The sequence below is a fragment of the Trematomus bernacchii genome, unplaced genomic scaffold (genome assembly GCF_902827165.1).
Source record: "Trematomus bernacchii unplaced genomic scaffold, fTreBer1.1, whole genome shotgun sequence".
Lineage (NCBI taxonomy): Eukaryota > Metazoa > Chordata > Actinopteri > Perciformes > Nototheniidae > Trematomus > Trematomus bernacchii.
Genome location: NW_022987567.1, coordinates 7,601,404 through 7,614,386, shown reverse-complemented (window position 1 = coordinate 7,614,386; position 12,983 = coordinate 7,601,404). Strand labels below are relative to the sequence as shown.

The following is a 12,983-nucleotide window of genomic DNA, read 5'->3' as shown; positions in this document are numbered from 1 at the left end:
GTGCCAACAATCAGGCCAGATATTTGATAGTTGGTGCTTGAAAAGGCTAAACATTTATCTGCAGATCCCTATAAAGTATATTCATTACTCGTTATTCTCTACTAATAGTTAATTAAAGACTGTATATAATGGCTATTTTTCAATCCCTTTCAAGTTTTCCAGATGTTCTAAGGTTTATTGACATATCATATACACAACTAGGTGTAGTTATGCAATGAATGAAAGACTTGGGTCGCAGGTTCCTCAACAGTGCATTACAAGACATCTCAGACAGACAGCCCTCAAGACAGCCTTCAACAATCAGGCCCCCCCCTACCTCACAGACCTGCTGCACCACCATACCCCTTCCCACTGCCTCCGCTCATCAGAAGCCAACCTCCTATCCATCCCCACCCGCACCAATCACCGGACCTGGGGGGACAGAGCCTTCTCCGTCGCTGCCCCCTCCCTCTGGAACTCACTCCCACAACCCATCAGAGACTGCACTGACCTCACCAGCTTAAAAAAACTCACAAAAACTCACCTCTTCAATCTGGCTTTTAATGTGTGATTGTTTTTGTATTATTTGACTTTAACTTTAACTATATATATTTATTTGTTGTTCTTTTCTTTTCACTATATCTGTAAAGCGTCTTTGAGCACCTGTAAAAGCGCTAACAAAATAAATCTATTATTATTATTATTATTATATTATTATTATCTATCAATATGTGTGTATACCTCCACCATTAAACTGTCATATTCTGCACATTTCTTATACTATCTACATACATCTTATAAGAGTATAATTAATATGTATAATATCAGTTAAAATAAGTGCTTCAACATAGTTAACATTGCAGGAAAGCAATATATTAGACGTTAAGTACTTTGTCAGGCTTAATATTTATCTGTAGACCCCCAAAGCTTTTTTGGAGGAGTTGGAAAGGTAGTTTCTGAAGATGTTACAAATAACACACAGCATACAATGCCATAATAACTTTGTATTATTAGTGTAGGACACTTATGTATGTATAACATCTGAAGATGTGTAGTTTTATTCATGTTTTCACATAATTTTACAGGATATTGCTATATTATTTCACATGTTTTACTTCTACACATGAATATCTGATTTGTAAAACATCACAAACAGAAAGGTATATCCGTCATTAATGATAAGCTATTGAAATTATGATTCCATAGATGTGTCTCCCATCCAAAACCCCTGACTATTCTCTCAACTCAGAATTTACATGTATTGTATTTGTAATGGAAATGTTATTCTTCCAATGTCCTATATCCTTTTGCCATTACTTCACAGGAGGGCTGGAGAGTGATCCAGACGCAGACACAAACAGATGACTTTCCGGTCCTTTGGTGCAGTTTATAATGATGTTTATTTTGCGTTTTACATACCAAGGTTTAATTATACAGTTATTGGTTGTGATGAGCATCTGCCGGGCTGGTGGAATCGGTATGCTCTCTTCCTTCTGTGTCCTCGTCCTCCTGTCACCTATGACCTCTTTTATACACCCGGTGCAGCTAAACCCCGCCACCAAGTGTTCAAAAATAATATTGCACTATACATATAACTTAAAGGGGACCTATCATGCAAAATGCACTTTTGTACGTCTTTTCTACATGAATATGTGTCCCCGGTGTTCCAGGGAACTCACCAAGTGTCAGAAAACACAACCCTCTCTATTTTCCTCCATACCCAAATCTCTAAAAAAGGGGCTGCAACGGATCTGATAAAAACTGATCCAGATTTGAACACTGTCCTGACGTCAGGACAGTGGCGCTACGGCTATTGGGCCAACTCCACCAATCAGGAGGAGACAGCCACGGCCATTGCCGTTCGAAAGCGCTGGAGACGCTGTAGTACATATGCCAGGCCTGTAGATGGTGCTGTTCTCACATAATCTGCCCTTGCAAAAACAGAGCTAAACAAATTCAAATTGAGCAAAATGAGGCATGGCTGAAATGCATGATCTGTTTGGTATTTTGAAAAAAAAAAAGTATAAATATGCCTTATATAGGTATGGTCCTACACTATATTATTCAAATATAGCATGATAGGTCCACTTTAAATAAACTGAGACACCAACAACACCCATAAAATGGCTCCTACAGTATTCAAAGAAAATCAGTAATATCTTTAAAAACTACAAGTCCTTGTCTATCAGCTGTGCACCGTTATGGTGTAAATAAAGCCTATCTACCAATTGGATCAAATATAAAAGTCAGCCGAATTAGTATTGATACTGCAAGGAGACGTATTGTGTGAAGAGAAATTGAAGATGTTGTTTAATTGCTGATATATTTATGATCCACGTCAAGTATTCAGTTTCGGTGGCAGTTCTTCCAGTTTGTCCATAAGTCTTCTAATCAGGGCTCTATAAATAGAGAACTACGGCAGATGTGTAATATTTAATGCACAATATTAGCTTCCAACTTGTAGTGGAGTAGAAGTACAAAGTAGCATAAACATTTGATTTATTACTGTTGTATTGGAAAAGTTCTACACAAGAGCAAATGTACTCAATTACATCCCACTTCTGCAGTACCAGAGTGTAGGAATACTCTGTTACAGTAAAAGTCCTGCATTCAAAATGTTACTCAAGTCAAAGTACAAAAGTATTAGCATCAAAATATAGTTAAAGTAGCGACAGTAAAAGTAGTCATTGTGCAGATTGGTCCATTTCAGAATAATATATATGATATGTTTTATAATGATTGATCATTAAAGTGTTCTCAAAGCTGGTAACGGTGCAGCTAGTTTGAATGACTTTGAATACTGCAGGGTAGCTTGTGAATTTACTCCAGGTGGAACTAAAGTCTGATTTAACACTTGATTATATTTCACATCATTCATCCACATCTGTTAAGTAACTAAAGGGATTAAATACATGTAGTGGAGTAAAAGTACACTATTTACCTCTGAACTGTAGTGGAGTAGAAGTACAAAGTAGCATACAATGGAAATACTAAGTAAAGTACAAGTACCTCAACATTTTACTTAAGTACAGTACTTTTAAATGTACTTCTCAACACTCGTAATTTTCTGGGTAAAATAATGATAATAATCTCTACGTTTGGTTCGTCAAAATTAAAACCTGGTTTTATTTTGAAGGAGCCAGACCGGATGTATCTTTGTTTTTGGCGCCACCATTGCCGGCGATTGCCAGAATCTGCAGAAGCTTTCATCAGATGAAGAGTGCTGGTGGCTTTCCAGAGAAACGAAAGCTACTGAATAGACAAGGTACAGTATATACATTAATTGGTTTTATGACAAACTTGGACATGAAGCTAGCTACAGTCCTCATAGAGATAACTCTGTCTCACGCGCAGCTAGCTGTAGCTAAGATAGTTTAAATAGTGTTACCGGTGAAATGACTCAATGTGTTTATAAGCTAAAGCTAACAGTTCACCAGAGCCTCTAAAAGTCAGAAGGGTGACCAGGTGCCAACAAGCCACATGTGGGACAAAGATTACGGTTGTGTTACTGCAATGATAAGAGCTTTTACCCCTAAAAAAACGACACTATATTAGCTTACAAATATCAATAACAACGCTCTGCTATGGGTTGATTTGTTGGACCAAACTATGCAAGTGAAGGACTTACATATGTTGGGTTTGAATGGTTTTTCCCCCCATAACAACACATGTCTACATGATATGTCTTTGCAATGTCTGAGTCTTGAGGTGGAGTAAAAATAATCTGGCAAATGTCACAAAAAACTATTTTTAGGAATCGCCCTCCACCGGCTACACCTGTAGGTAAATACATTTATAGACTGTGTTGATTGATTGACACCTGACACAGCCAATGGGGGACATTGTGTTAATTAGTGGGACACCTGGTCACCCTATAAACATGACCTCACCTTGCGATTTACGTCACCATGTCTCAACCAATTGTAAACATTGGTACACTTTAGCCCCAATCTCACAACTAAACATTGACTCAATTCTAACTTTAATGAATAATGTGAACTGTGTCAAGTCCTAACCTTAACGTCTGCGAGGGGTGGGAAGTAACTAAGTACATTTTTGAGGTACTGTGTATATAACTTTACTACAGTATACAAAGTCATTACAACTAGCTGCACCTTTACCAGCTTTGATAACACTTTAATGATCAATCATTATAAAACATATCATATATATTATTCTGAAATGGACCAATCTGCACAATCACTACTTTTACTGTCGCTACTTTCACTATATTTTGATGATAATACTTTTCTACTTTTACTTGAGTAACATTTTGAATGCAGGACTTTTACTGTAACAGAGTATTCCTACACTCTGGTACTTCTACTTTTACTCAAGTACAAGATCTGAGTACTTCTACTTTTACTCAAGTACAAGATCTGAGTACTTCTACTTTTACTCAAGTACAAGATCTGAGTACTTCTACTTTTACTCAAGTACAAGATCTGAGTACTTCTACTTTTACTCAAGTACAAGATCTGTGTACTTCTACTTTTACTCAAGTACAAGATCTGAGTACTTCTACTTTTACTCAAGGTACAAGATCTGAGTACTTCTACTTTTACTCAAGTACAAGATCTGAGTACTTCTACTTTTACTCAAGTACAAGATCTGAGTACTTCTACTTTTACTCAAGTACAATATCTGAGTACTTCTACTTTTACTCAAGTACAAGATCTGAGTACTTCTACTTTTACTCAAGTACAAGATCTGAGTACTTCTACTTTTACTCAAGTACAAGATCTGAGTACTTCTACTTTTACTCAAGTACAAGATCTGCAACACATTGCTGTTGTGACACATGTATTGTTGACATGTATGTTTAGTATTTTTGTTGTTGTTGTTGTAACGCCTAGTGCGGCATGCTTTGGCAATCCTATGTTTAAGATGTGGTCATGCCAATAACGCTCCTTTTTGTATTATATCAAATATTTGATCCATTTCACAACCTGACATTTGTATATATATGTCTTAAAGGTCACCTATGATGTCATAATGTTTTTTTGGCTTGAGTAACCATTAGCCAATCAGCAACCAAGGTACCCCCCCCCCACCTTATCACCTGAATCTCCTCCTAGAGCACCATTGAGTTCTTTTTAACCAAATCTCTCTCAGAGGGGCGTGGGGAGGGGCTCCTTATTTTCATCTAAAGTAACAGACAGAGAATCAGCACTTTGGAAACAGGGCTGAAACAGAGGGGATTATGGGTAATGCTGCAATGATCTGTTTGGTGTTTCAGCCAATCAGAGACAGGCTCTGTATATATCTGAGACCTATAATATATTGATGAAAAACAGTATAATAGGGGACCTTTAAATGAGTAGAGTTTTGATGTTTCTCCCAGTCCTCTGTTCCTGTGTTCAGGTTATCTGTTGTTGTGTTTCAGGGCATCATGTCGGGGTCACAGCGGCCCGCCAGGAGCCGGAAAACCGTCTCCAATGGGATGAAAAAGATCCACATCGATGAGGTAGTCAAAATATCCGTGAACGTGGCTCTGGAGAGGTTTCGCTACGGCGACCAGAAAGGTACCAACAGGTTTCATTGTCACATATGAAAACATAAAAGCTGAACACTAGTAGAACACATATTTTAATCAGACACACTACTCATGCTCCCAGATCTAGACACAAGAAGAGTAGAGACCAGTAGTGGCTGCTTAAGTGACTGTTATTTTGTATATATTGATCGTTGTGTTTTAATCTTAATGTGTGCATATGTATAAATCTGTCTGTTGATTGTGTGTGTATATAGGATATACATATTTTATACTTATTCGGGATTGTGGGAAACGATCTCTCGGTCTCTACACAAACATTGATTGACAATAAAGTTGACTTATAATTGTTGGACTATCTAACCTTTTTAAATAACAGACCACAGAAACCTTTAAAGGCTGCTGATGACCAACCTCTTCTCTTTGGCGTGTGATTGAGTTCAAATTGACTTAATTCTGGTTAATATCTGTTGGTTTTAATGGGCTATACAGAATAGTTTGATTTAGCTTGACTTCTCCTCCCAGATTGAGCATGAAGACAGGATGGTTGACTATATATCAATATTCCAATGACTTGTATATTATAGACTATTCTAATCCGTGTATGTTGTTTTCCGTTGTTTATAATATTATCACGGTTCCTTTAACCGAATACTGTATTGCTTCAATGCAAGTGTATTTTAGCATACTTTTGTTTTGAAATCACTTCCGAGAGCTTCGCGTTTACTTGTAAATAAATAAATAAAAAGATACACGTCCTCTTAGTCAAACAAAACCAAAAAGTTGATTTATCTGTTTTGGTTTTAAAACAGAATAACGTCGGTTTTCCGTTATTTCGTTTTGGTTTTAAAACAGAAAAACAACACAAGTTTTTAGTTTTTCCTATTCGGTTTTGAAACGGAATAACCAAAGAACGAACCATACACAGATTTATTCTGCACTATTTCTACTATATTCAATTTTATTTATATTTACTTGCACTATTTTATATGTTTTATTGTGTTGCTCTGTTGGAGGAGCCTGTGACCTCAGAGTTTCATTGTCATAACGACACTGTAGCTATGCACACATGACAATAAAAGCCTTGAATCTTGTGTCGTCCTAATATTGCAGAGATGGAGTTTCCTTCGTCCCTGACCAGTACTGAGCGGGCTTTCATCCATCGGACGGCTCAGTCCCTGGGATACATCTCCAGGAGCAAAGGGTGAGTTCCTCCACAAGAACCATCTTCATCTGAGCATCCCTGAGGAATTGTGCAAAAAAAAAATAGACATTTAAATATCTCTCACTCCTCAGAAATGTTGTTATACCCGAGTTTGATGACAATAAAGATATTCAGATTCTGATTGTCACTCTCATTAATACCCCTTTCACACCGGCGCTTTTCCAGCTCCTGCTGGGAGCTAGAGCCTGAAAAGCGCCGGTTTTTCCTGTTCACACCGCAGCGGCGGCGCGTCATAGCTCCGGAATGCGGTTCACTTCCAGCTCCAAAAAATTGTCGGTCCAGAGGCAAGAGCTTCGGAGCTATGACGCGGCGTCTCTTACGTCGAGGCGTGCAGGAAACCTTACTTTGACCATCCGTTCGCTGTTATTGATCATTGTGGAGATACATGGGCTATACAGGTTGTCATGTCCGACTATCACAAGTAGAATCATAATGAAAAATACGCCGGTAAAAAGTGCCTATAGAAAACGGCTTAGCAAGTAGTCAGTTTAGCTTCGGTTGCTATGCTAACATCACCCATGTTATACCAGAGAAACTTTCATAACAGCGTTGTGATGCCAAACAGCGTCAATTCAGACTGACACACATTCACTTAAGGGGAACTGGGGATATGTATCAGCTGCTTGTGTGACAGTCAGACAGTGAATACTTTAGAGCCGTGTGAGCTAACGGGAGAATACACTCCCGTTGAAGAGCAGCCAGCACTGCAGCGGTCGGTAAATGCCGCTGAAACACATTAATAAACAATGAACCACGGCACTCTGGAGAAAAGTATAAGGTTGGAGAAGTCGTTCTTTAATTTAATCTGGCTTCGTATGATTAAAAGCAACACGACCCGATGCAGTCCCCGGCCCGTTGTTGTTGTGGGAGAAAATCAGCGACGTAAACTGTGACGTCATGACGCAGCAGCGGCAGCTCTGGGCAGTGTGAACAGAGCGGGAGCTGAAAAGGGAAACGGGAACTGAACCAGAAAAGCTCTCGCGAGGAGCTAGAAAGTGAAAAGCGCCGGTGTGAAAGCCGCATATGTGGTTAAATGTTTCTACACTTAAAGGTGGGGTAGGTAAGTTTGAGAAACCGGCTCGAGATACACTTTTTGTTATATTCCATGGAATGCTCTTAACATCCCGATAGCAATGAATATCTTCAGTGCTTTGACAAAGAAATATCATCTGTGGAAGCCGTGGTACTGTAAAAAGCACGACCAATCATCTGAGCCGGCCCGGCTAAAATAACTGGATGGCCTACCTGCCTGTCAGCCTTCCATCTGTGCACAAACTTATCTCGTGCCCTCATTGGTCATGTGCGCGTTCGTGTGTGTTGGAGGAGGGGCTCTGTAAGGAAGTGGCAGATTTTCTCCGGTTGTGTATTTTCAAATTCTAGCGCACTCGAGCCGGTTTTTCAAACTTACCTACCCCACCTTTAAGCAGTCGATAATATATCGGTTTAAGTAAAATAAACGTGTTTGAATGTGTATAAAATATACATTGTATGTTGACAAAAGACATTTCTCTCCCTCTGTCTCAGGAAAGGACCAAATCGCTTCCTCACCCTGAGGAAAAAGAGCTGCACGGACAAACCTCGGCCCTCCATGCCCCTCCCACTCTCCCAAAATTCGATATATTCCATCCGCAGCCTCCTGCAGAGGTTCCCCGTCAGCAATAAGGAGCGCATCGACATGCAGCCCAACACCAGGAACGGCATGTCTGTGTCTTCAGAATCTGGTGAGTGTCTGAGTGTGATCTAACACTGGGTTAAATTAGATTTTTTGACCATACATTTCACAAAGAAGAGTGAAACTTGTGGTTATAAGTAGGAATAAAGTTGCCTTAAAAGGTATAACATAGATTTAGGTGATTATTAATACTATATGCTTTATAAATAGTCAACCCTGGTGGACGAAAGTTGATAGGATAGTGTTCTGAAATGGACCAATCTGCACAATGACTACTTTTACTGTCGCTACTTTAACTATATTTTGATGCTGATACTTTTATACTTTTACTTGAAGAACATTTTTGAATGCAGGACTTTTACTGTAACAGAGTATTCCTACACTCTGGTACTTCTACTTTTACTCAAGTACACGATCTGAGTACTTCTACTTTTACTCAAGTACAAGATCTGAGTACTTCTACTTTTACTCAAGTACAAGATCTGAGTACTTCTACTTTTACTCAAGTACAAGATCTGAGTACTTCTACTTTTACTCAAGTACAAGATCTGAGTACTTCTACTTTTACTCAAGTACAAGATCTGAGTACTTCTACTTTTACTCAAGTACACGATCTGAGTACTTCTACTTTTACTCAAGTACCAGATCTGAGTACTTCTACTTTTACTCAAGTACCAGATCTGAGTACTTCTACTTTTACTCAAGTACAAGATCTGTGTACTTCTACTTTTACTCAAGTACAAGATCTGAGTACTTCTACTTTTACTCAAGTACAAGATCTGAGTACTTCTACTTTTACTCAAGTACACGATCTGAGTACTTCTACTTTTACTCAAGTACCAGATCTGAGTACTTCTACTTTTACTCAAGTACCAGATCTGAGTACTTCTACTTTTACTCAAGTACAAGATCTGTGTACTTCTACTTTTACTCAAGTACAAGATCTGAGTACTTCTACTTTTACTCAAGTACAAGATCTGTGTACTTCTACTTTTACTCAAGTACAAGATCTCAGTACTTCTACTTTTACTCAAGTACAAGATCTGAGTACTTCTACTTTTACTCAAGTACAAGATCTGAGTACTTTTACTCAAGTACATGATCTGAGTACTTCTACTTTTACTGAAGTACAAGATCTGAGTACTTCTACTTTTACTCAAGTACAAGATCTGAGTACTTTTACTCAAGTACATGATCTGAGTACTTCTACTTTTACTGAAGTACAAGATCTGAGTACTTCTACTTTTACTCAAGTACAAGATCTGAGTACTTCTACTTTTACTGAAGTACAAGATCTGAGTACTTCTACTTTTACTCAAGTACGAGATCTGAGTACTTCTACTTTTACTCAAGTACAAGATCTGAGTACTTCTACTTTTACTCAAGTACACGATCTGAGTACTTCTACTTTTACTCAAGTACAAGATCTGAGTACTTCTACTTGCCTGCTACTAAAGACTATAAAAACGGCTTTCTTTCTCAGAAGACTTTACTATGTTTAAAATGTATTGTATTGTCAACCCGGGAGGAATAAAGTTGACAGGAAAACGACTCAAGTGTTAAACGTTTTATGTGATAATCTCCTCCCCTCAGAGGGCGGCTGTGACAGAGCGAGCGGACGTCTGAACAACGGGATTCCCACGGTGCCGAAGAGAAGGAGCCCGTCAGATCTGGACACTTTTCGGCAATCTCTTCCTGTCCACGAGCGCCAGGAGGAGATCATCCACGTGATCAGAGAAAGCCGCGTGGTGCTGGTGGTGGGGGAGACCGGCTCGGGAAAAACTACACAGGTTCTTTTTATTCTAACCTTTAATGCTCTTAACCTTTTTTATATATATATATATATATATATATATACCATATTTTATTCAATATTGCTCCTTAGATAACTTTATATTTTAATTGTTTTAATTGTATTTTCTCCTCATTGTGAAGCACCTTGAGATGACGTTGTTTTTGTGCTATATAAATGAAATATATTATAGGTGGGTCTGACTCTACAACTGAAATATGTTAGAAGGATCAGGGAGGCCCTTAAGCACGTTGCCCTTAAACTACATGTCCCACAATGCATCTCATTTTGCACTGAAGAGACTGGATTATTTGCCCTAGACTTCTGCTTTCAGACGTAGTTAATTATGAAGTTATCCGATAATAATCCAATGCAGAGGCAACGATGTAATATAATACATTATTTTATATATATTAAATATTTATATGTGTATATTTATATAGTCTTAAAGTTATAACCGGCCCTTTGAGTGCAACCATAATGCTGATGTGACCCGCGATGACATTTAGTTTGACACCCCTTCTTAAACCATTCAATGCTTTATAGCAGCGGCCCACTTAAGAATCAAAAACATTTTCGCGGCCCACATTCAACCATAAACCATACGGAGGCTAAATCAAGTTCTGATTGGTCAATTCAGAACATGTAACACCTTGTAAATCCAGTAGTACAGACCGCTGTCAAGGACTGTAATGACTAAGGAGGATCAAGAATGAGAAAGTAAAATATGTTAAAATAAAATAAAATCTTAATAATGAAATGTTTCCACACAAATCATAATGTTTTGCAAATTATTTGGCGGCCCACTTGCAATGCGTTCCCACAGGTTGGGAACCGCTGCTTTATAGCCTATCCGAGCCTTAGGAAGATCTCTGTGAAGCTCATCCAGTGTCTCTGTGATTCTCAGATCCCACAGTTCCTCCTGGATGACTGCAGCAGGAAGGGCGAGCCGTGCAGGATCTTCTGTACGCAGCCGAGACGCCTGGCCGCCATCGCTGTGGCTGAGAGGGTGGCAGCGGAGAGAGGAGAGAGGGTGGGTCAGACTGTGGGGTACCACATCAGACTGGAGAGCAGGTACATCAACTACCTACACTATGTTTACTCTTTATCAGTCTAGTTGCATACTTAGTGAACCAGGAAATGTTGAGTACCCCAAAGTAATTTGCATTATAGAACAGGTCCTCAGCACATAGAAACTGCCGGATGCTAACTTGCATATGCTAGGCAATTTGCACAATTAGCACAATATGCATTAAATAAAATGAATGGCATTATAGCCTATTATTTCATTATAATAGTAAAATAATAACTTTGATGATTTGGACAATTTTGTAGTGGTTTTCAGGGGAATTTAGTCAATTTCTGACATTTTCAGGATAATGTCAGTTTTATTAACATTATTAAAATCAGATAAAACAGATTGTGTCAGGGAAACTTCTGAAGCAATTGGTGTCAGGACTCAGAGAGAGACACGAGGAGAGCTGGAGCTTTGATGGCAAACACTGACGGTTTATTTGGAGCTTCGGACGGAGAATTCACAAGACATGTCACGGGCCACGAGTTGACCACACGGTTGAGATGCCACAATCAATCCTGAAGACCCCTCCTGTAGCTCCAGGTTTTAACTAGTTCAGAGTGTAATAATCAACATTCTTCAATAGATAGACTAAACAGCTGAGGGACACTGAATCACATTTGTTGTCGCTTATGGCTCGGGGTCATCTACACCCCGAGAAGGATGTGTTCCAGGTAGTGTTGCACGGTGTACCGATACTTGAAAGGTACCGCGATACCCTTCCGTTAAAAACGTTACGATTCCTCCGTTTCATTAGTATCGGTACTTTAAGAATGACGGGGAAAAGTACTCCGGTGAGAAAGCGCTGTTTTAATAAGAGCCGTGTGTGTTCAGCGCTCTGCTTCCACTCCCTGCACTGCAGTCGTGCCTGCAGTCCCTCCCCTCTCAAGCACGCTCTAAGTGCCTCCCCTCTCTCGTGCACGCGCTAGCTGCCAGAGCATGGCTGCAAGTGGGAGTGCAACTGCCACTGCGCCTCGGCTTGTTGACAAAAAAGACGCCAGAAGCTACATTTTGAAGTATTGTAGCTATATCTCTGACAGTGAGGGCAAGCCTACGGACACCACGAGGCCGGTCTGTTACCCCTTTCACACCAACGGTGTTTCAGGGCCGGTTCGGTGCTGGTGCTTGAAAAGCACCGGGTTTTCCTGTTCACACCGCAGCGGAGCAGCGTCATAGCTCCGGAATCCGGTTCGTTTCGAGCACCAAAAAGTTGTCCGTCTAGAAGCAAGAACCGCATACGTCACGCTTACGTCGGAGGGGGGCGAGATTAACCTGAGCTAACACTTAAGGCGAGTACGGCAAATAAAAGTTGTAACAAGCAGTAGTGCTGAGCAAAGTGACTAGAACGCAACCACACACTTGTTAAAAAAAACACACTTTATAAAGTCAGGCAACACTAACCAGGCTTCGTGTGATTCTGTTTATTTGTACCTTACTTTGACCATCCGTTCGCTGTTATTGATCATTGTGGAGAGCAGGCAGACGTTTGTTATTATAGCAGCTATCGGATGGAATCAATACATGGGCTGCACAGGTTGTCATGTCCGACTATCACAAGTAGAATCATAATGAAAAATACGTCGGTAAAAAGTGCCTGTAGAAAACTGCTTAGCAAGTAGTCAGTTTAGCTTCGGTTGCTATGCTAACATCACCCATGTTATACCAGAGAAACTTTCATAACAGCGTTGTGATGCCAAACAGCGTCAATTCAGACTGACACCAAACAGCGTCAATTCAGACTGACAC

General features: G+C 39.7%; 1 protein-coding gene across 2 annotated transcripts in view; it reads left to right on the top strand.

Moving 5' to 3' along the window:
* The first annotated feature begins 3,157 nt into the window (after positions 1-3,157).
* Positions 3,158-12,983, top strand: part of LOC117478932 (3'-5' RNA helicase YTHDC2) — a 38,217-nt gene continuing 28,391 nt past the window's right edge. For both annotated transcript variants that reach the window (XM_034125900.1, XM_034125901.1), the window contains exons 1-6: positions 3,158-3,244; positions 5,366-5,504; positions 6,587-6,677; positions 8,223-8,419; positions 9,964-10,160; positions 11,070-11,236. In XM_034125900.1, coding sequence (XP_033981791.1) covers positions 5,372-5,504; positions 6,587-6,677; positions 8,223-8,419; positions 9,964-10,160; positions 11,070-11,236 — 785 coding nt within the window. In that variant the 5' untranslated portion in view covers positions 3,158-3,244; positions 5,366-5,371. The remainder of the gene's footprint in view (positions 3,245-5,365; positions 5,505-6,586; positions 6,678-8,222; positions 8,420-9,963; positions 10,161-11,069; positions 11,237-12,983) is intronic.